The 23,599-nt window shown below is 36.8% G+C and overlaps 1 protein-coding gene across 1 annotated transcript in view; it reads left to right on the top strand.

Moving 5' to 3' along the window:
- Positions 1-23,599, top strand: part of NSUN7 (NOP2/Sun RNA methyltransferase family member 7) — a 55,834-nt gene that overhangs the window by 14,311 nt on the left and 17,924 nt on the right. Inside the window, exons 5-9 of the mRNA XM_028088636.1 lie at positions 10,677-10,829; positions 11,177-11,360; positions 12,488-12,698; positions 18,088-18,231; positions 22,402-22,503. Of these exons, the coding sequence (XP_027944437.1) occupies positions 10,677-10,829; positions 11,177-11,360; positions 12,488-12,698; positions 18,088-18,231; positions 22,402-22,503 (794 nt within the window). The remainder of the gene's footprint in view (positions 1-10,676; positions 10,830-11,176; positions 11,361-12,487; positions 12,699-18,087; positions 18,232-22,401; positions 22,504-23,599) is intronic.

Here is a 23,599-nt window from a genome sequence, read left to right as displayed (position 1 = left end):
ATGCTGTTGGTGGGGATATAAATTAGCGCAGCCACTATGGAAAACAGTATGGAGGGTCCTCAAAAAGTAAAAATAGAACTACTATATGATCCAGCAGTTCCACGGCTGGTTGTTTCTCCAATGAAAATGAAAACACCAATTCGAAGAGGTATATGCACCCCTGTGCTCACGGCAGCGTTACTTACGATAGCCACGATGTGGAAGCAATAGACGAATGGATGAAGATGGGATATATGTAAGTACACAAAGATATGTAGGGGATACATATAGATACATACACATAAAACTCAGCCATAAAAAGGAATGAAATCTTGCCATTTGCAACTACATGAATGGACCTAGAGTGTGTTATGCTAAGTGAAATAAGTCAAAGAAAGACAAATACCTTTCACTTATATGTGGAATCTAAAAAACAAAACAAATGAACAAACAAAACAGAAATAGATTCATAGATACAGGAAACAAACTGTTGGTTACCAGGGCGTGGAAGGTTGGGGTGAGCAAATGGGTGAAGGGGGTTAAGAAGTACACACTTCTAGTTATAAGATAAATAAGTCATGGGATGTAATATACGATATAAGGAATATAGTCAATAATATTCTAATAACTTCGATGACGGACGAACTAGACTTAACCTGGGGATCATTTCATAATGTCTAAAAATACTGACTCACTATGATATATACCTGAAACTAATAGGATACTATATGTCAATTATACATCAATTAAAAAATAAGAAGAAAATAAACTGAAGGAAAAAGGTGTATTAGGATTCTGTTCTGGCAACTGACACAGTACCCCAACTCAAATAAGATTAGGCAAAAGAAAGAATTTATTATAAGGTATTTTATGGAAGATTAAACATCAAGATGGCAGGAAGGGCAGTGATGTGGCTGTGCTTCCACTAACTAAATCCTATGACTTAAATATCATCAGGATTCTCTGACTCTAGTCTCTGCTTCTCTGTGTGCTTTGACTTCCTTCTTTTCTTTCTTTGTTCCCAGAATGGGAAACTTGGTTGCTGACAGCTCAGGAGCTTTACATCTTACAGCACCAACACTAGAAAGACTGGCTTGATTCTCTCTTCCTACATCCAAAAATTGCTTGACCCTACCTTGAGTCAAGTGCCCACCCTCTACCAGTCATCTGTGGCCAAGGACTCTGAGTCACTCAGGGACCCCTTCCAAGAAAATCCTATGAATGGAGGGAGGAGAGGAACATTTTTCGGGAGAGAAGGATTTCTATTCCCAGAAGGGAAGCAGTGCTTAGAATGCAAACCCTAGGTTTCTACTATAAATGGAAACATTGGTATACTAAATGTGTCGACCAAGAGTAAGAACTTCCCATTAACTAGGTACAGTCATAGCCCTGCCATAATCAGCTGGTAGGCAGAATAACATTCCCTGACTTAAGGAAAGCAACACAAAAACATATAGGAAATATGCCTTTTTTTCACATGTGCAGTTGTGACGGAGCCACGATATTCTTAAAACATAGGTTTCTCTTTGTTATTTTATTCTTAGCAAATTGCATTTCTCCACTACATGATGAACCATCACTGACTTTTCCAAAATAACCCACATGGTTCCTTATGAAAATAAGAGAATAAAACCTATTATAAGCAAGTGATTTGGATATTTTCTTTTGTATTTATGTATTACCCAATTACATTGAAACATATTTCTGTTTACCTTCTATCCACTTTTTTCTCAATTATGTTTTTCCAATGCTCTATAGGAATAAATATGAAAATGTTATTCCTTTTTTTCTGTAAAAGAACGGCAACTCCTTTATTATATTTAGAAATCCAATAAACTTCTAATTACATAGACTAATTAATGGAAACATTGGGAATAATTCTTTTTCCCATTATTTATAGATGTAAAGTTTCCTGGGACATACTATATAGATATAATTTTATATTGTACATTAGTTTATTTCATTTGAGGCCCAGGATATTGTTATCTTCCTTTAGAGGCAGCATTTACTTTGCTACTGGAAGGCCACAGCTGGACCTAGGGCACTAACAAAGCCAGGTGACATAGTCTAATCTGGGATTGAAATGATTGGAAGCTGTGTTTCAGTCCTCATGAAGGCCCGCTAGTCTTTTTTTTTTTTTTAAGATATTTATTTATTTATTTATTTATTTATTTATTTATTTATTTATCAGAGAGAGAACAAGCAGGGGGAGAGGCAGAGGCAGAGGGAGAAGCAGGCTTCCTGCTGAACAAGGAGCCCGATGGAGGGCTCAATCCCAGGACCCTGAGATCATGACCTGAGCCGAAGGCAGACGCTTAACCGACTGAGCCACCCAGGTGCCCCCAGTTATTCCTTTTTACTTTATTCCTAGGGTTGTCATTTGGTGACCCCATCCGAAGCCTGGGGACTTTATCAAAGCCCCCCTCCTATAAAGTTGGCATGCCCAAATTTCCATATTTGTTCCCCATGGACCATGAGTCATTGTAAGCTCTGCATCTCTCTCATCATCTCAGGCACATATTTCAGAATTGGCAGATACTTTCATATATGATGCTTCTTCTACTTGGAACACTGGATAGCTCATCTCACACCCCTCCCTTACTCCTGGCTAACTCCTACTTCTACCCTTATGGCTTAGCCTAAATGTAACTCCCGGGAAACTTTTCTTGACTCCCATGGCAGTGCCCCTCCCTTGTGCCACCATAGTATCCTGTCTTCCCTTGTCATGAATACTTATAACATTTAAAAATAATTGCTTTATCTCCCCTTACCAGACTCTACACTTTGTGATGTCAGAAACAGTATCTTCGTTGCTTATCTTTTTGTTTTTGGCACATAAAACAGTGCCTGGAATATAGTAAGAACACAAATATTTGTTCATGAACAAGTTGATATTTCTCTATGCTTAAATGGCCTTCCATTTCCTGAAGAAAAAATTCTCACTTCCTATGCATGGTACCTAAGACTTTTTGTGCTGTGAGACCTGCATCTCTCACCACCCCATACTCTAAAATATGCTTTGCTGTTTAACATCCCTGTATCTTCAGGGTCCTCTGCCCTCTGTCTGTGTGTCTTTTTTCCCTTTGTGGTCTGGAAAACTTATGCGGTCTGTGTCTTCTCTTGTGGTCTGGAAAATTCTTGCACCTCATGTAACAGTTTAAGTTTCTCTTCCTCTTAGAAGTCCCTTTGGGCTGATTCTTGTTCTTTTTCTGTTACATTTCCTTTCTTCTTTATCTGTGTATCTTACAGCATTCATCATGTACTATAATTGTTTGTTTATATGTATATTATACCACCAAATTATAAGTTACTTAAGGGTGGAAGCTCTCTTTTAATCTCCATAGCCAGGTCTGATCACATTTCTTAGTTAACAATATTAAAAGAATAGGCATAATAATTATTATCACTTCTTTTTAAAAATTATTATCACTTCTTGAATAGCCTGACTTTGAAGTACATTTTCAAAAGTATCTTTGCAACAATTCCTGTAAGTTAGGTACTAGTTCCTAATTCCTAGAGTTTAGAAAAGCTAAATAACCTGTCTAATGTCACGTAGCTAGTAATTGGTGGAAGCACAGCTTGAACCCAGATAATCTGATTGCAGAGTCCAAACCGTACTGGCTGGAGAGACAGAGGGAGAGAAGGCAGAGGGAGGGGGTGTGTGGCATGATATCGGGAGGGGCAAAAATAGTTCCGTGTGTGGCCAGGCATAGATTCATGGATGGGAATGGTGGGAATTGAGGACTGAGGAGTTGGTTCAGGTTAAATTATTAATATCTGAGTGTTTCATGATAAAGAGTTTAGATTCTGTCCTGTAGTTAATGGGTTCATTTTAGATTTAAGCTTAGGAATTACAGAACTACAATGTAACATATAGAAGTAGCTCTGGCTGTATATATATCAGGTTGGGGGGCAAACAGGTGATTGAGCAACTCTCTGTGATAGTGTTCAAATTATAGCAGGGGATGGATTTCTGGATCAAGAATGCTGAGGAAAGGCCATATTTGCTTCCATTTTCATCATCACGGTCCATCTTACAGCTATGGAGAAGTTATTAGTAGCCACAGGGTATTCCATTTACAGAAGAAATGTGTGTCTGGTTATCCTAATAGCATTTGGATTTGGTCTTTATCCTCAATCTGATATTGTATATTTATACAAAAATCTTTATAACTGTTTATATACTTTAAATTACTTTTTGTGTGATTGAAATATATTAAAATTCAGTCTGAAATGTTTGCTATCTGGAAATTTGGAAAATTATTTCTCTGTGTACTTATTCCCCCCATATATACAACACATATATTTTTCTAGGCTTCATAGCTCTAATTTTTATGTATAATAATTGAATAATTCAGTTGATAGCACTTATGGTAAATTCAAACCATATAGGTATTTGGAAGGGCTATTTAATTAAAAGTGGTGTGTACTCAGAAACATCTCACATGTGTGATATAGAATAGTAACTCACCCTTTTAATTTATTTTTGATGTGCATTAATGTATTATGTAATTGTTTTTAGTGTCCCTTGCTGTAGTTCTGTGACATTAGGAGATAGCACTACACAAATCTAATTTTATTATAGCCCTAGAAGTCTTAATGTTTGATAACCTTCCTCTCCTCCCCCAAGTGCCCCATCTATGTTCTCCCTCTCTGTTTCCCTCTCTCTCTCCACCCCCCGATCCCTTCCTTCCTCTCTCTCTCTCTGCCTCATGCAGGTCACATGTTCACACAGAAACACATTGTTAGTTGAAAAGTTCTCATTTTACTGAGTAAATAAGAATTTTTTTTTTTTTTTTTTTTGCAGAGAGCGCATGTGTGAGTGGGGAGGGGAGGGGCTAAGGGAGAGGGAGAGAGAGAATCTCACGCAGGCTCCACATTCAATGAGGAGCCTGATACGGGTTCAATCTCACGACCCTGAGATCATGACCTGAATCGGAATCAAGAATCAGATGCTTAGCTGACTGAGCCACCCAGGTGCCCCTGAGTAAACAAGAATCTTGATCTTACTAAGCTTTCTGTAGCCACATACACCACTCTGCTTGTACTTGACTCTTACATAGTATCTTTTCCCCATTTCTCATTCAAGGTTATCCTTGAGGGTTATTATTCAGTTAGATTCTTACTGTGAAAATGCTGATTATGGGTCAAGAATAAGTCCTGTAGGGCGCCTGGGTGGCTCAGATGGTTAAGCGTCTGCCTTCAGCTCAGGTCATGATCCCAGGGTCCTGGGATCGAGTCCCACGTCGGGCTCCCTATTCAGTGGGGAGCCTGCTTCTCCCTCTGCTTCTCTCTCTCTCTCTCTGTCTCTCATGAATAAATAAATAAAATCTTTAAAAAAAAAGAATAAGTCCTGTATTCTCATTTATTAAACATTTTCTATGAGATCAAGAAAAATCATTGGATCTTCATGGTGATGCTAACCAGTTGTTTTTCTTTTCTGTTGTGGAATAATCAGAACTGGGAAGGACTTGATACAGATTCATGAAAGTTCCTTAATCTTATCAAGACTAGGGCGCCTGGGTGGCTCAGTTGGTTAAGCGACTCAGTTGGTGGCTCAGTTGGTTCGGCTCAGGTCATGATCCTGGAGTCCCGGGATCGAGTCCCACATTGGACTCCCTGCTCAGCGGGGAGTCGGCTTCTCCCTCTGACCCTCTTCCCTCTCGTGCTCTCTATCTCTCATTCTCTCTCTCTCAAATAAATAAATAAAATCTTAAAAAAAAATCTTATCAAGACTACACTGTTGGCAACTATGACAATAACTAGCCTATAGTGAGTGTCTGCCATGTGCCAGGCACTGTGCTAAGTATTTTGCACACATGGTTGGTAATCACCACATTAGTAGCAAGGTAAGTCAACCATGTTCTACAGATGAGAAAACAGGCTGAGAAAAGAGATTCATTAATATACCTGAGGTCACACAGCTAGTAAGTGACAGAAACCAAATTTAACTTCAAATTTGTCTGACTAAACTCCACACCTCACTTTCTTTTTTTTTTAAAGATTTTATTTACTTATTTAATTGACAGAGAGAGAGAGACAGCGTGAGAGGGAACACAAGCAGGGGGAGTGGGAGCGGGAGAAACCGGCTTCTGGCAGAGCAGGGAGCCTGATGCGGGGCTTGATCCCAGGACGCCAGGATCATGACCTGAGCCAAAGGCAGTCGCCTAACCAACTGAGCCACCCAGGTGCCCCTCCATATCTCTTTCACTACATAAAATTTCTTTCAATCAGGAATTGATATAAATATCTGAGGAGATATTTATAAAAAAGAAGCAGCATTATTGGATTTCTTTTTTTCTATTTTACTTTATTTAATTTAATTTTAATTTAATTTTATTATGTTATGTTAATCACCATACATTACATCATTAGTTTTTGATGTAGTGATCCATGATTCATTGTTTGCGTATAACACCCAGTGCTCCACGCAGAACGTACCCTCTTTAATGGTACGTTCTGGCTAACCCATCCCCCCACCCCCCTCCCCTCTAGAACCCTCAGTTTGTTTCTCAGAGTCCATAGTCTCTCATGGTTCGTCTCCCCCTCCGATTTTCCCCCTTCATTTTTCCCTTCCTACTATCTTCTTTTTTTTTTTTTTTTAACATATAATGTATTCTTTGTTTCAGAGGTACAGGTCTGTGATTCAACAGTCTTACACAATTCACAGTGCTCACCATAGCACATACCCTCCCCAATGTCTATCACCCAGCCACCCCATCCCTTCCCACCCCCACCACTCCAGCAAACCTTGGTTTGTTTCCTGAGATTAAGAATTCCTCATATCAGTGAGATCATATGATACATGTCTTTTTCTGATTGACTTCTTTTGCTTAGTATAATACCCTCTAGTTCCATCTGCATTGTTGCAAATGGCAAGATTTCAGGGTTTTTTGATGGCTGCATAATATTCCAGTGTGTGTGTGTGTGTGTGTGTGTGTGTGTGTGTGTGTGTGTGTGTGTACACACCACATCTTCTTTATCCATTCATCTGTTGATGGACATCTTGGCTTTTTCATAGTTTGGCTATTGTGGACATTGCTGCTATAAACATCGGGGTGCACGTACCCCTTTGGATCACTACATTTGTATCTTTGGGGTAAATACCCAGTAGTGCCATTGCTGGGTTGTAGGGTAGCTCTATTTTCAACTTTTTGAGGAACCTCCATACTGCTTTCCAGAGTGGCTGTACCAGCTTGCATTCCCACCAACAGTGTAGGAGGGTTCCCCTTTCTCTGCATCCTTGCCAACATCTGTCATTTCCTGACTTGTTCATTTTAGCCATTCTGACTGGTGTGAGGTGGTATCTCATTTTAGTTTTGATTTGGATTTCCCTGATGCTGAGCAATGTTGAGCACTTTTTCATGTGTCTGTTGGTCATTTGGATGTCTTCTTTGGAAAAATGTCTGTTCCTGTCTTCTGCCCATTTCTTGATTGGATTATTTGTTCTTTGGGTGTTGAGTTTGATAAGTTCTTTATAGATTTTGGATACTAGCCCTTTATCTGATATGTCATTTGCAAATATCTTCTCCCATTCTGTCAGTTGTCTTTTGGTTTTGTTGACTGTTTCCTTTGCTGTGCAAAAGCTTTTTATCTTGATGAAGTCCCAATAATTCATTTTTGCCCTTGTTTCCCTTGCCTTTGGCAATGTTTCTAGGAAGAAGTTCTGCAGCTGAGGTCAAAGAGGTTGCTGCCTGTGTTCTCTAGGATTTTGATGGACTCCTGTCTCACATTTAGGTCTTTCATCCATTTTGAGTCTATTTTTGTGTGTGGTGTAAGGATATGGTCCAGTTTCATTCTTCTGCATGTGGCTGTCCAATTTTCCCAACACCATTTGTTGAAGAGACTTTCTTTTTTCCATTGGACATTCTTTCCTGCTTTGTCGAAGATTAGTTGACCATAGAGTTGAGGGTCCATTTCTGGGTTTTCTATTCTGTTCCACTGATCTATATGTCTGTTTTTGTGCCAGTACCATACTGTCTTGATGATGACAGCTTTGTAATAGAGCTGGAAGTCCGGAATTGTGATGCCACCGGTTTTGCTTTTCTTTTTCAACATTCCTCTGGCTATTCGGGGTCTCTTCTGGTTCCATACAAATTTGAGGATTATTTGTTCCATTTCTTTGAAAAAAGTTGATGGTATTTTGATAGGGATTGCATTAAATGTATAGATTGCTCTAGGTAGCATAGACGTTTTCACAATATTTGTTCTTCCAATCCATGAGCATGGAACGTTTTTCCATTTCTTTGTGTCTTCCTCAGTTTCTTTCATGAGTATTTTATAGTTTTCTGAGTACAGATAATTTGCCTCTTTGGTTAGATTTATTCCTAGGTACCTTATGGTTTTGGATGCAGTTGTAAATGGGATCGACTCCTTAATTTCTCTTTCTTCTGTCTTGTTGCTGGTGTATAGAAATGCAACTGATTTCTTGCATTGATTTTATGTCCTGCCACTTTACTGAATTCCTGTATGAGTTCTAGCAGTTTTGGGGTGGAGTCTTTTGGGTTTTCCACATAAAGTATCATATCATCTGCAAAGAGTGAGAGTTTGACTTCTTTTTTGCCGATTTGGATGCCTTTTACTTCTTTCTGTTGTCTGATTGCTGTGGCTAGGACTTCTAGTGCTGTGTTGAATAGCAGTGGTGATAGTGGACATCCCTGCCGTGTTCCTGACCTTAGTGGGAAAGCTCTCAGTTTTTCCCCATTGAGAATGATACTCGCTGTGGGTTTTTCATAGATGGCTTTTATGATATTGAGGTTTGTGCCCTCTATCCCTACGCTCTGAAGAGTTTTAATCAAGAAAGGATGCTGTACTTTGTCAAATGCTTTTTCTGCATCTATTGAGAGGATCATATGGTTCTTGTTCTCTCTTTTATTAATGTACTGTATCACATTGATTGATTTGTGATGTTGAAACCAACCTTGCAGCCCAGGAATAAATCCCACTTGGTTGTGGTGAATAATCCTTTTAATGTACTGTTGGATCCTATTGGCTAGTATTTTGGTGAGAATTTTTGCATCCATGTTCATCAGGGATATTGGTCTGTAATTCTCCTTTTTGATGGGGTCTTTGTCTGGTTTTGGGATCAAGGTAATGCTGTCCTCAAAAAATGAGTTTGGAAGTTTTCCTTCCATTTCTATTTTTTGGAACAGTTTCAGAAGAATAGGTATTAATTCTTCTTTAAATGTTTGGTAGAATTCCCCTGGGAAGCCATCTGGCCCTGGGCTCTTGTTTGTTGGGAGATTTTTGATTACTGCTTCAATTTCCTTAGTGGTTATGGGTCTGTTCAGGTTTTCTGTTTCTTCCTGGTTCAGTTTTGGTAGCTTATACATCTTTAGGAATGCATCCATTTCTTCCAGATTATCTAATTTGCTGGCATATAGTTGCTCATAATATGCTCTTATAATTGTTTGTATTTCTTTGATGTTGGTTGTGATCTCTCCTCTTTCATTCATGATTTTATTTATTTGGGTCATTTCTCTTTTCTTTTTGATAAGTCTGGCCAGGGGTTTATCAATCTTATTAATTCTTTCAAAGAACCAGCTCCTAGTTTCGTTGATCTGTTCTGTTCTTTTGGTTTCTATTTCATTGATTTCTGCTCTGATCTTTATTATTTCTCTTCTGTTGGGTTTAGGCTTTATTTACTGTTCTTTCTCCAGCTCCTTTAGGTGTAGGGTTAGGTTGTGTATTTGAGATCTTTCTTGTTTCTTGAGAAAGGCTTGTATTGCTATATACTTTCCTCTTAGGACCGCCTTTGCTGCATTCCAAAGATTTTGAACAGTTGTGTTTTCATTTTCATTTGTTTCCGTGAATTTTTAAAATTCTTCTTTAATTTCCTGGTTGACCCATTCATTCTTTAGTAGGATGCTCTTTAGCCTCCATGTATTTGAGTTCTTTCCAACTTTTCTCTCCAAACCCAGCAGATCCCTGCGGTGCACTCCCACACTGCTCCTCCTGGGGGAGGAAAGGGAGTCTCCCCAGATCTGCCGCTTGTTGGGTCCCTGCTGGAAGAGCAGTGGCCCCACCGTGCTGCGTATCACAGTTTATGGCAACCCCGAGCTGAGAGCCCACTCCTCAGCTCTGTCTCTGTAGCTGGCTTCCCTGCTCTGATACCTGGGAGCTCTGCCACACTCAGGCACCCCTGCTCTTTCTGTGACCCCGAGGGTCCTGAGACCACACAGCCCTGCGAGGGTTCCACCCCCCACCACTTAGCCACTGGAGCGACGTCCCTCAGTGGAGCCGACTTCTAAAAGTCCCAATTTTGTGCTCCGCTGCTCTATCACTTGCCAGTAGCAGCTGACGAGGCCCCCTCTCCCACCGTTTATCTTCCTGAATATCGCCTTGGATTCACTTCTCCGCACGTCCTACCTTCCAGAAAGTGGCTGTTTTTCTGTTCAGAGAGTTGCTGCTATTCTTTTCTTTGGTCTCCTGTTGAATTCCTAGGTGTTTAGAATGGTTTGATACCTATCCAACTGAATTCCTGGGACCAGACGAAATTTAGGTCTCCTACTCCTCCGCCATATTGCTCCTCTGCATTATTGGATTTCTATTTTCAAATATTTTATACTATGAGAATCTGAAGCAAAATTATAGATGTTTGTTAGAATTCTAAATCTAATTTGTGAATTTTTCTAGTGGAAAATTGATAGTCTTGTCTTCAATGCAGTAGTCATCAAGAATGGATTTTCTATCTCTAGTTTTAAGACAAAATTGGCTGCAGCATTGGCAAGATGTCGAATCAAACATGATGCCCTTTCAATTTACCACATTCTTCCAGAAACAGTTAGGAACCAGGAACTAAGGGCCTCCACTTTGCCACTTTATGCTTGGATAAATACTTGTAAAATCAGGTAGGAGTTTTAATCAAATTCATTATTCATATATCAATTTGCTAGCCTTTCAAAATAATATGATAAGAAATATCTTTTTAATGGGTGGGTGGGGCACATCTAGGGGAGTGATTGGGGAATCATAGTTTAGTTCAGGATCTTATCACCAAATTACCAAAGGTATTTACATAAATATGTTAACTTTTCTGTCTTTAATTATCTTTTAACTTGTTGGCTAAAATTGTAAGTTCCATTAGATGCAATATATGCAGTGATATTTATATTTATTTTAGGAAAGAGATGCTAGTGTTAAATGCATTTTCAATATATTATATTTTTAATTACAACCTAATATTGCATATTTACAGCCCTGAAGAAGTTTATTATAGTTTGAAGAAAAAAGGCTATAATAAAGTCACATCTGTATTGCATATTGATGATAAAGTCTATGCTGTGGACCAACATTGCTATGATGTTTTAATTTTTCCATCTCATCTCAAAAATGATCTTCTAAATATAGATCTTTTCAAAGAATATAAACTTATATTTCAGGTAAACATTTACTTTCATTGTGATTCTCAATAATCCTACTTAAAGAATCCACTTAAAAATAAAACCTAACAAACTGATTATATTTATATAGATTATCAAGGAGATTTATAAAACCTGATTTTCGACTATTTTATTAAATAAAATTAATACCCCTACAATCAGTGCTCCTATTGTTCTTCAGCATCTTTGTCCCATGTGAAGTTGTAAAGAACATGTTCTCCTTCCTAGACTCTATAGATGGGGATACTTATACTGCTGGAAGCTGAAAGGCTGTATTTTTCTCTTCCAAGGGAGTATTCAAAAAAAGTGCAATGGTACCTTTTCTACCTTCTATTTCTGGGGAAGATGCTAGTACTCTCCTGAATTTGAAAATGCAATATGTAATAGTTTCCCATTACCTCCTTAATATGGTCTTACAGCCTTGATTTGTAAGAGGTGTATAATGGTTATCACTGCAGGAAGAGAATGTGAGCTATAATGTGGTTTCAATAGAATGAAAAATAAACGGTCCAAAAAATTAGGTTATATTAATTTTTATGTCCTTAGATTCCAATTATTGCCTCAGATTTACCTGGATCTTCTAAGGTTTACTCCTTCATATTCTTGGGTAGACTCTCTTGGCCTTATCTTGTAGTGATACCCTATTGAGCCCTGAGATCAACTGCAGAAACCCATCTGTCTAGCCCCCTTTAAGAAGCTTGTCAACCATCTTACTTTTAATATCTGTGAATTAGCAGTGATTTAAGCGACAGTGTAATGGGGAAGAAAGAAGGGCAGTAGCTGGTGAGTGAGTTTTTATAAAGGGGTAAGATGAGTGCTGTAGTAAGACATCACTGATCTGTTTATCACATTTCGGGGATTTTGACATTGTCTTATCACTATAGAAAAGTTAAATGATAAGATTCATAATTTAGGCTAAACAAAGTTAAGGTCTTTGTTTTAAATCTGTTTCTATCAGTTATTTTTGTTAATTTTGTCTTCTAACATATATTAAGATGTTTTAAACTCAAATGGATTAGGTATCTCAGGAGTTCTACCAAGAACTCTTTTTTTACTTAACCAAAAAGAAGTCAGTTCATGCTTCTAGTCAAACCGTTTGAAATTCTAATCATATCATTATCTCCTAGGACAAATCTCGAAGTCTCGCTGTCCATTCTGTAAGGGCTTTATTAAATATGGATGATGATATCTTAATGGTCAATACAGGTTCATGGTACACAGTTGCCCATATGTCAGTCTTAACAAATAATAATACCTCAAAAATATTTGTGTGTGGAGTAAAATCACAAGCTAAGGATCCTGATCTGAAGAACCTTTTTACAAAAATGGGATGTAAAAGTATGTATAAATATTTTTTGGTTCGGTGATTAATGTTCTACAAAATTTAGAAATGTCAAAAAAATGCTTGGATTTGTTATTTTTTGTAATATAAAAACTCTCTCTATACTCTTAAAATCTTCACTAATTCATATTACACCAGGCTCTTCTCATTTTTTAATATTGATTAAATAACTAGTTTAAATTAATGAATATATTGGCACTTTGGTATATTGCTTAGCATTAGCTATTGTATAATTTGAAGTTCAAACAATAATTAGTTAAAGTAGGTAGTAGAAGTTATCATCCTTTAATAAATAACCAACTAAAGGAGTGCTTGACAATGTTAATATCTAGGACTAGAAACTACATCCCTTAGGCTTTTTATTTTCAAAATATTTTTCACTGGATCATGCTGTGACTAAAGATAACATTTTATTATAGGTTCAGTAAGGCTGAAAAACTAAGCAAAACTTTTGACAGGTTCACAGGGTTAGGGAGACAAAAAGTAGAATTCAAAGCTTGACCTGTAGAGGCAGACCGGTAAATACCTAGGTATTTCACTTGGAGACAGAAGAAGTATATGCTGGATAGTTATCAGTTGTCTAACTAACTGAAGCCCAAATTCCAGTCATCTCATTCCCAATTGGATTAAGGTGATCTGGGATTATTAGTGCCAGATTTAGATGCCTATCGGAAGCAAAAGTAAATTTTCTCTGGAAGAAAATTACATCGTCCTAGGTCTCATATTATCTCCTAAATTTTTCAAATACAATGTCTGGCACTCACTTAAAAACAAAACAAAACAAAACAAGGCAAACAAGAAGAAAAGATAGGATTGATATAAAGAGAAAAACACTACAATAGGAGCAAACCTACAGATGGTCCAGATACTAGAGATATCAGATGTGGACTTTAAGATAACTATAATTAGTATGCTGAAGAGACTAAAGCCAAGTTGTAGAATTTCAGCAGAGAACTAGAAACTATATTTTTTTAAGTCAAAAGAAAATTCTAGAACTAAAAAATACAACATGTGAAATTAAGTAAATAGATAGATTTAACAGTAGGTTAGACAGAGCTAAGGAAAGAATAAGTGAACTGAAAAGCCACAAGAGAACATCCGGACTGAAACAAGGGAGACAGAAGGATTAATAATATGGAAAAGATCATAAAACACACATGAGACTCAGTGATCCAGTGATCTTCCATATGCTATGATTGGAAATACAGAAAGAGAGGAGAAAAAGAATTGAGAAGAAACAATATTTGAAATTAAGGCTGGGAATTTTTCAAAATAGATGAAATAAATTAAAGCCACAGATTCAAGAAGCTCTATGAACTCCAGTAAGAATAAATATATAGAAAACATATTAGGTACATTGTGCCATAACTGCTGAAAACCAAAGACAAAGCAGACTGGGTGATAATATATATTACCTTTAATGGAATAGCAATAAAACTAAAAACTAACTTTTCAACAGATAATAACTGAAACCAGAAAACTAATAATATCTTCATAGTGCAGAAAGAAACTACCAAGTAGATTTCTAAACTTAGCAGAAATTTCCTTTGAAATAAAATACAGATATTCTTAGACAAATGAAATCTGAGAGTTTGTCACCAGCAGACACAATGGAGGATATACTAAAGGTTATTTTTGGAGTAGAAGGAATATTATCTCATACAGAAAGTTGTAGATGCTGGAATAAATGAAAAATAATGGAAAAGGTAAGTACATAGGTAAACTAAATAATTATCTAATGTCTTGTGGGATTATAAACTAATGTGGGGTTAAAATATGTAATATATAATTAAATTACAACAGTGGTACATAATTTAGAGAGAAGGAAATGGAATTAATGTGTTTTATCATCTTTGCTTTGTCCAAGAAATGGTAAAAGTAGTAAATTATTAAGTAGAGGTGTGTGTTATATCTGGGGCAGTGAATAAACAAATAATAAAAGAATGTTTAACTAATAGCTAGGAGGGGTGGAAAATGGAATATGGAGTTGGAATACCATATTAACATAGAAAACATAAGACAGAAAGCAAATAGGTAGATTAAACTTTAAAGATATATATGTAAACACATTAAGTATGCATAACTAATACTTGAAATAAAAGACAAAGAATACCTATATTAGATTTTTAAGATCAACTATATGCTGTTTATAAGAGAGACCCCTTACATAGAAGGATATAAAAGAAACTTAGAAGCACGGAAAAAGATATACATTATATATACTAACAAAAGAGCTATTGACAAAGTAGATTTAAGTCAAGAAACATTACTAGAAATATAAGTATAACATGTTCATCAGGAAAGTGAAACATTATGAAAGATGTACTTAATAAGATAATCTCAAACATAACTAAACTATAGATTTCACATATGATTTTTGCAAGGTTGCTAGATACAAGGTCAGCATACAAATCCAATTTCTGCATACCCCAATATCAAAAGTTTGAAAATGAAGCAGATACCTTTTACAGTAGTATCCAAAACCATAACACATTTAGGAGTACATCTAATAAAAGATGTGTAAGACCTCCTCATAATACTATGAACCATTACTGAAAGACAGAAGACCTAAGTAAATTGAAGAATAGATCATGTTTATGAACTGACAAACTCAATGTCATTAGATGACCTTTCTTTCCAAGTTGATCTGTATGGATTCAGTTCAATCCACATGACACTACGGAGTACTGAGATTTTTTTTTCAGTAAATGGTGCTAGAAAAAGTGAAACCCATCTGTACTTCACACCATCAACACAAATCTAGAATCTCCTAGAATTTATTAATGACTGGGATTTCTTTCTTTTTTTTTTAAGATTTTTTATTTGACAGAGAGCATGAGCACAAGCAGGGGGAGTGGCAAGCAGAGGGAGAAGCAGGCAGAAGCAGGCTCCCCGCTGAGCAGAGAGCCCGATGCGGGACTCGATCCCGGGACGCTGGGATCATGACCTGAGCATAAGGCAAACACTCAACTGACTGAGCCACCCAGGCGTCCCATGACTGGAATTTCTTAAATAGGACACACAAAGCACTAACCATAAAAGAAAATATTGATAAATTGGACTATAGTAAATTTTTAAAAAATTTAAAACTTCTGTACATTAAGAGAGTGCTAAGGCAAACTGCAGACAGGGAGCATATAAACTGATGAAGAGTTGTATCCACAGTGCATAAAGAATTCTTACAAATTAACACTAAGTAGACAGACAACCCAATTGGAAAATGTGCAAGAGACGTGACCAGTCCTTTCACAAAAGAGGATATCCAGATGCCAAAAAAAAACTTAGGTAAAAGTAGTCAATCCCATTACTCATCAGGGAAATGCAATTAAAATCACCATACATCCACAGAATGATTAAAATTTAAAAGATTGGCAGGGGCGCCTGGGTGGCTCAGTTGGTTAAGCGTCTGATGCTTGATCTCAGTGCAGGTCTTGATCTCAGGGTTGTGAGTTCAAGCCCCATGTTGGGCTCCACGCTGGGCATGGAACCTACTTAAAAAAAAAAAAAGACTGGCAGTACCAGGTGCTGGCAAGGTAAAGAGCTTTGGGAATACTCAAACACAGCTGGTGGGACTGTAAACTTGTACAACCACTCTAGAAAACTAGCATTAATCACTAAAATTGTACATATGTATGTACATACCCTGTGACCCAGCATTTTACTTCCAATTACCCATCTGAATTTTTACCTACTTTTACTTACCTACTTAACAAGGGAGAATAGGAACTAGTAGGTAACCACGCAGTAAAGGAAAGGAAGTTTCTCCTTTTAGAAGTCTTCCAACTAATAAATGAAAAAGGAATGACAGAATTAAAATGTGACTATTTTGCAACAGGCAGAAAGGCAACTTCCTGGATGAATATGACGTGACTTGTGAAGTAGTTTGGCTCCCCTCTCTATCCTCCCCACCCCAAAAAAAAGAAAGAAAGAAAAAAAAAAAAGAGCCTGAATCTAATTAAGCTTCCTCAGATCCAACTACTAAGTTAGAGGAAGCACAGAAGACAAGAACATGTGAAGTACACTCTAGGGAAGCAATTAGTGAAATCCAGACTGTGGAAACCTCTTAGTAGTACAAATAACCATGTTTCATTAGGAAATAAATTGTAAGAAAAAATGGAAAAGGAACCTATCAAAAAGAAATTTAAAATAAGGCTTATCAACTAATTGCAACATATGTATCTTATTAAAATCCAGATTCAAACAAACTGTAAAAAGTCTTTGACATGTGTGAGACTATTGGGAAATTTAAGCCATGATTGGATGCCATTATTTTTTTTATTCAATGATAATAAGGAGTTATTTTTTAATTTGTGTGGTTATATTTTTAAAGGAGTTCTTATCTTTTAGAGATATATGGTGAAATATTTATAGATTCAAAGTAATATGGGTGGGGGGGAAATGGGTACAGATATAGATGAAGCAGAAGTGGGCAGGAATGGTTCACTGTTGAATCTCCATGGTGGGTACTTGAGAATTCATTATATTTTTACAACTGTTTTTGTATATGTTTGAAATTTTCTGATAGAAAGTTAAAAATAGAGGGGGGAGAAAGGAAAAGGCCCACTGATTAAAAACAACAACAACAATTTCAAAACAGACAGAATAGGGAGACGAACAAGGTGATCAGACAAGAGAAAGGGGGTGGGTGAGCAGTTTCAGGGGTGACCCCTCAGCAGGTGAGGGGCATGGGAGCCACTGCAGAAGTGGAGGGGTGGCCTGAAGATAGCGGCCCAGATCATTACACTCTAAGGGAGGGCAGACTTTCTTAAACTAAATTACAAGGCCCTTAAGGGACTTAAGGGACTGCCTCATAAATGCTATTGACACCCATTTTTCTCTGGGGAAGATAAAATAGAAATGGGGATAACAAATGGCAAAGGGAAATAACCCATACTGAGCATTTACTATGTACTAGGCACCATACTAAACGGCTTTATCTCAGTCTTCACCACAATTAGATGAAGTAGGCATTATTATCCCATTTTATGAGTAAGGAAATGGAGGCTCAGAGAGATTAAGTCACGCAGCTAGTAAACAGTGCATTTGGGAGCACACTTGGGTATTTCTGCCTCCAAAGACCATTTCCCTCCACTACATCACACTGTTTTCAAGGAACCTGATGTTCACAATGAAAAATTAAATTATATTTTGTATAGAAGGTATTTAAATTTCAAAATTGTTCTCTCAAGTGAAGGAGAAAGAGAATTCATGTATCAACTTTAGGAAGTTATCAGAGAAGAATAGCCCTCTTTTCTGACTATGTTAAGATGACTCTTTGTTATGTTAAGGATTTAAAAATGAACAACGATAAATCGATCTAATTACATACTATATTAAGATTTTTAATTAATATTTTTGCATTAATTTTTCTGTTTTTTCTCCAAGATATTCAAATACTTCATGAGACATTTCTTAACACTGAACCAAAGGATCATAGATTACAGAAAGTTAAAGTGATTCTGCTGCTACCTCACTGTTCAGGACTGGGTGTTAGTAATCCAGTAGAATTTATACTAAATGAGCATGAAGGTACTTTAAAATTTTTTAATTTATAAATTATTGAAACTTGTTGATAATTTCAAAAATAAAATTATTTAAAATCACTAAAATGACATATCAAATATATCTGATTAATGAATAGCTACCAAGTATAGAGCACTTACAATATATAAAGTACTTTACAGGTCACCTGAGTGGCTCAGGTGGTTAAGCGGCTTATTTTTGATTTTGGCTCAGGTCATGATCTCAGGGTCCTGAGACTGAGCCCCACATTGGGCTCTGTGCTAGTCTGCTGCTCTCCCTGTCTCTCTCCCTCTGCTCCTCCCCCTGCTTGCACTCTCTCTCTCCTCAAATAAAGTAAAATCTTAAAAAAAAAATAAAGTATTTTACATTCATTATCTCATTTAATCCTTATAGCAATCCTTTGTGATATGCAGTAGGGGAATATTAAAAATATTTAATAATTGGAATGATGTAGGCCATCAGAACAGATGTTGACCAGTATGCTATTCTGGTATATACCAGAATTCAAGATATAGGCATTAAAATTTATCAGCATTTTATAGATGAAAAAACTGAGACTCAGATTAATTCATTTTTATAAGGTCACACAGGTTCTAGTTAGTAACAGAGCTAGAATTCAAATATTGATCAGCTAGATTCTAAGACCGTGTTCCAAAATGATCCTAACTAAATCATCACATTATTTCAAACTCAAGACTTCTTTAATCCCCAGTATGTGTGTTTTTTGATATGAATACCTCAGATTAAATATTAATTCTAGGAATATTTTATTTGCTTCTTTAATAAATCATAAAATATTATTTAACATTACCATTTATTGAGCACTTGTATGTAAGGCAGTGAGCTAAGCACTTTGCTTCGATTATTTTATCAAGTCCTCACAAGAACTCAGTGAATCAGTTACAGTAGTCTCCCGTTATCTATGAAAATTCGTGCCCAGACCCCCAGTGGATACCTGAAACCATGGGTAATACTGAACCCTACATATACTATGTTTTTCCCATACCTGTGCACCTATGATAAAGTTCAATTTATAAATCAGGCACAGTAAGAGATTAATAACTAATAATAAAATGGAGCAATTATAACTATTATGAAATAAAAGTTATGTGAATGTGGTTTCTCTTTCAAAACATCTTATTGTACTGTACTCACCCTTCTTGTGATGATGTGAGATGACAAAATGTCTGTGTGATGAGATGGAGCAAGGTGAGTGATGTAAGTACTGTGACGTAGCATTAGGTTACTATTGACCTTCTGCGGATTCGTCAGAAAAAGGATCATCTGTTTCCTGGACCGAGGTTGACTTTCAGTAACTGAAACTGCAGAAAGCAAAACCACAGATGATGAACTCTTATTTTCTACATTTTATGAGTACAGAATCTGAGGCTCAGTGAGGTTGATGCTCTCCAGAGCCATTTGACTAGTGTCAGAGCCCAGATTCAAACACAACAGCTCTGACTCTGAGGTTGACACTGTGAGCCACTTTTTAAATTGGAGTGTATTGCTGTGCATTAACTGAAATGGATCCTTACTCTAATCTGTTCATATTGAAAGCCCTAGTTAGATAAGATTAACTGGAATATTAGATAAAGAAGACATTTCACCAACATTCAGCATATAGTGAGTACCTATTTTCTGTTTCTAGCAAGGAGAGAATCAAAAATGAGAAAAAGAAATGCAGGAAAAGAAACTAATATTCATTGCACACAACTATGTGCCAGTCAATATTCTAGGTGGTACGCATGCACTATCACTGAATATTTACCATCACTTTTTGAGGATAGTGTTCTTTTATTACTGTATTTCACAGAGGGGAAAAAACAAGACTCAGAAATCTCACAAGTTGCCTAAGGTCATGTAGCTAGTAAATAGAAGTTGGGATTCAAATTCAGATGAGTTAGCACATTCCACAATACTACACAATGTGTAACTGGGCTTACACTGTTCCACATGGAATTTTGACTTGTTATAGAAAATTTCTTCCCAGTGTCAGTAAAACAGAAGAAAAACCAACTCAGATGGGAGAATGGCGAGCTGAGAAACTTCCTACACTAACTGAGAAATAAATAAGAATTAGTAGACACTGGGAAAAGGGGGGAAGAAATAGCAGCAGCTATAATATTGCAGTCAAGAGATTTAGAGCTTCCAGCTGAGAGACTCTGGCCTTATTCTGGGCCATCTTGAAGTGGGAACGCAGAGAAAAACCAACATAGGTAAAAATAAACTAGAGACTGGGGGTGAGGGGGCCTGGGGAAGCCCAAAGGGAACAAGTGATGAAAAGGGAGAAAGTAAAATATTTCCTAGGTATTAGAAGCATTCTGAAAACTTTGATCAAGAGGCATCAGAATAAGCCAAGAAGCGGTCTTTGGCAAACCTGGAAAAAAAGGAGGGTTTCCTCTGAGGAGGTAACAGCCAGAGCAAATAAGGAGCTGCTGACCTAGTGCCTCTGGTAGAAATATTAGTAATAAACTTAGTAAGGATGAACCCAAAAGACTTAGATATTAGGGGGAAAGGAGAAATCATGAATTCGTTTGAAAAACATTTTAACATTGAAAAATATTAGAACCATTGAGGAGTACATGAAATTGTTCTTTGCTAATAACTTGGAATTATTTTAAAATGGGGTGAAAGAGGTAAATTGACATGGTTTTACATAATAATATGTAAATGGTCCTTTAAAAAGTGGTGAATAGAGATAGAAAAATGTGAAGTGTAAAACCAATGGGAGGAAATGGAGTTTAATTAACCTTTAGTGATATTACTGGAATGGAGAACAGCCAATATATGGCATAAATAATTGGCTCTCATACTCCAGGGAGTTACTGAGAGGTAGAATAAACAGAAGTTAGGAGTTTGGACTTGGTCAGATTTCTGAGCTAGAATCATGGTTCTACATCTAGTAGCTATGTGACTTAGATAAGTGGATACAGTTTTGTTTTGTTTTTAAAGATTTTATTTATTTATTTGACAGAGAGAGACACAGCGAGAGAGGGAACACAAGCAGGGGGAATGGGAAAGGGAGAAGCAGGCTTCCTGCTGAGCAGGGAGCCCGATGCGGGGCTCGATCCCAGGACCCTGGGACCATGACCTGAGCCGAACGCAGGCGCTTAAGGAGTGAGCCACCCGGGCGCCCCTGAACAGTTTTCTTAATGTTAAAAGGGATAATAAAGGGGGTCATAGGGGCGCCTGGGTGGCTCAGTCCGTTAAGCGGTTGCCTTTGGCTCAGGTCATGATCCCAGGGTCCTGGAATCAAGCCCCGTGTAGAGCTCCCTGCTCAGCCGGGAGTCCGCTTCTCCCTCTCCCTCCTGCCCTCTCCCCCACCACCCCTGCTTGTGCTCATCCCCACTCTCTCTCTCTCTCAAATAAATAAGTAAAAAATATTTTTTAAAAGGGGGGGGTTGATAAAATAATGTATAGAAAGTAGTATTCAATATATTCTTAGTTAATATCAAGAAAATTAGTTTGTTACTTTAAGAGTTTCTTGATTTGTTTCTTAATCTATGAAGACGTAGGGGCACCTGGGTGGCTCAGTCGTTAAGCATCTGCCTTCGGCTCAGGTCATGATCCCAGAGTCCTGGGATCGAGCCCCGCATCGGGCTCCCTGCTCAGTGGGAAGCCTGCTTCTCCCTCTCTCACTCCCCCTGCTTGTGTTCCCTCTCTCCCTGTGTCTCTCTGTCAAATAAATAAAATCTTTAAAAAAAAAAAAAACAACTATGAAGACATACATTTACTTAATTTTTTTCTTCCAAAATTTCTTTTGGTAAGTTAATGTTTTTAACTGTCCTTTTGTGTTCTTTCCTACACAGATCTGACTCTAGCTCATCAGCTTCTGCCTTGGAAATAAATCTCTCCTTTCTTTTCCTCTATTAGTCTCTAGACTTAGAGCATTCTCTCCTCTGTACCTAAATGACTTAGTTGGCTAGTAGGATGACTATCTCATAAGAACTTGGAGAAGAAAGAAAAACAATATTAAAACTAAACAAAATTACCTTTATTCAGTTTTTTAATCTTTACTCAGCATTTTATAATACTATTTATGTAGTTTTAATAAATATTTTTCTATGAAAACTCACATTAATAGGAAAAATGATTAAAAAATTAAACTATGTGATTACAGCAATATATGAAAAACACCCAATAGTGATATATCTTAAAGGATTTATTTGCTTTTAGATACAGGTTTACTTAAAGATTTCTCTCAAGGAGGCACATCAGAAGATAAACTTCACATTCTTGCTCAACAGCAATATGAACAGCTAACACATGCAATGAAATGTAAGTTTATTATCAGTGCAATCTTAAAATATGTTGTAACTCTTAGAAACATTAAAACTTCATTTATCTATTACAATCAATGAGATGTGAACCATAAGTGAATTTTCCAAAATTAGTGCCTTCCAATATCAAAATATTTCTTTTTACCAATTCAGTCTGTCTTTTAAAAATAGATGCTGTGATCATTTGTAACATGGTTAGCAAGCATAATGAATAGTTTCTTGATGCTGAAGTGAAATAATTACATACAGTGATACATTACATTATGGAACCGTTTGGTTTTCTTTATTTCTTTCTTTGGCTTCTTTTTTGATGTAATTTTTCTGTTGTCATTGTGCCTGCCCATAATAACTATTCTGCAATCCAAATTTTAATCAAACTCTTATGTCTCTTAGTACTAAATAGAAATGCAATTATAAATAAAGCCTAGATTTCTTGATTTGAACTCTTAGTAACTAAGCTCTTTAGGTATTCATTTTGTTGTTTCAATCACTCCATTTAGATGTGAGTACCATTTAGATTTTGAGAAGCATTGCTCTCAAATGGATACGGAAATGGAAAATTGAGAAGTCTCTGAGAAATGACATAAACTATTATTAATTCAGTGCATGTTTATCAAGTGCATACCCTGAGTCAGGCTGGATGATAGGGATATGAGTGTCAATAAATCCTGATCTCCAAAGGCTCAAAGATAAATAAATATACAGGTATAGATAATTCAGTACATAAAGGTAGAACATAAATGAGAAAGAAATAAGGCAAATGGAAAGCACAGAGCAGGTCTGCCCTTTTAGTTGATGCTACTAAACATTAATTTGAACCTAAATACATATGTATGAATGATCTATGAAATAAGTTGGTTGGAAGATTAGAAGGTTGGTAAGTAATTTTTTGATGCTTTCTCTGATTATTTAAAATTACAATATCATCTCCTGAAACTGTCCCTCTATTCCTGCTTTTTCTCTATAGCACTGTCACCTCCTAAAGATACTATATGATTTAACTATTTATTTGTGTCTTATCATGTCAATAAAATGTGGAAAAGAAGCTCCCCAGGGGCAGCGATTTTTGTCTATGTATCTTGGATGCCTACAAT

The sequence above is a fragment of the Eumetopias jubatus genome, unplaced genomic scaffold, assembly GCF_037043125.1.
Source record: "Eumetopias jubatus isolate StellerSeaLion01/CBP00866 unplaced genomic scaffold, mEumJub1_p1.0 scaffold_2, whole genome shotgun sequence".
Lineage (NCBI taxonomy): Eukaryota > Metazoa > Chordata > Mammalia > Carnivora > Otariidae > Eumetopias > Eumetopias jubatus.
This window is presented reverse-complemented; position numbering and strand designations above follow the sequence as displayed.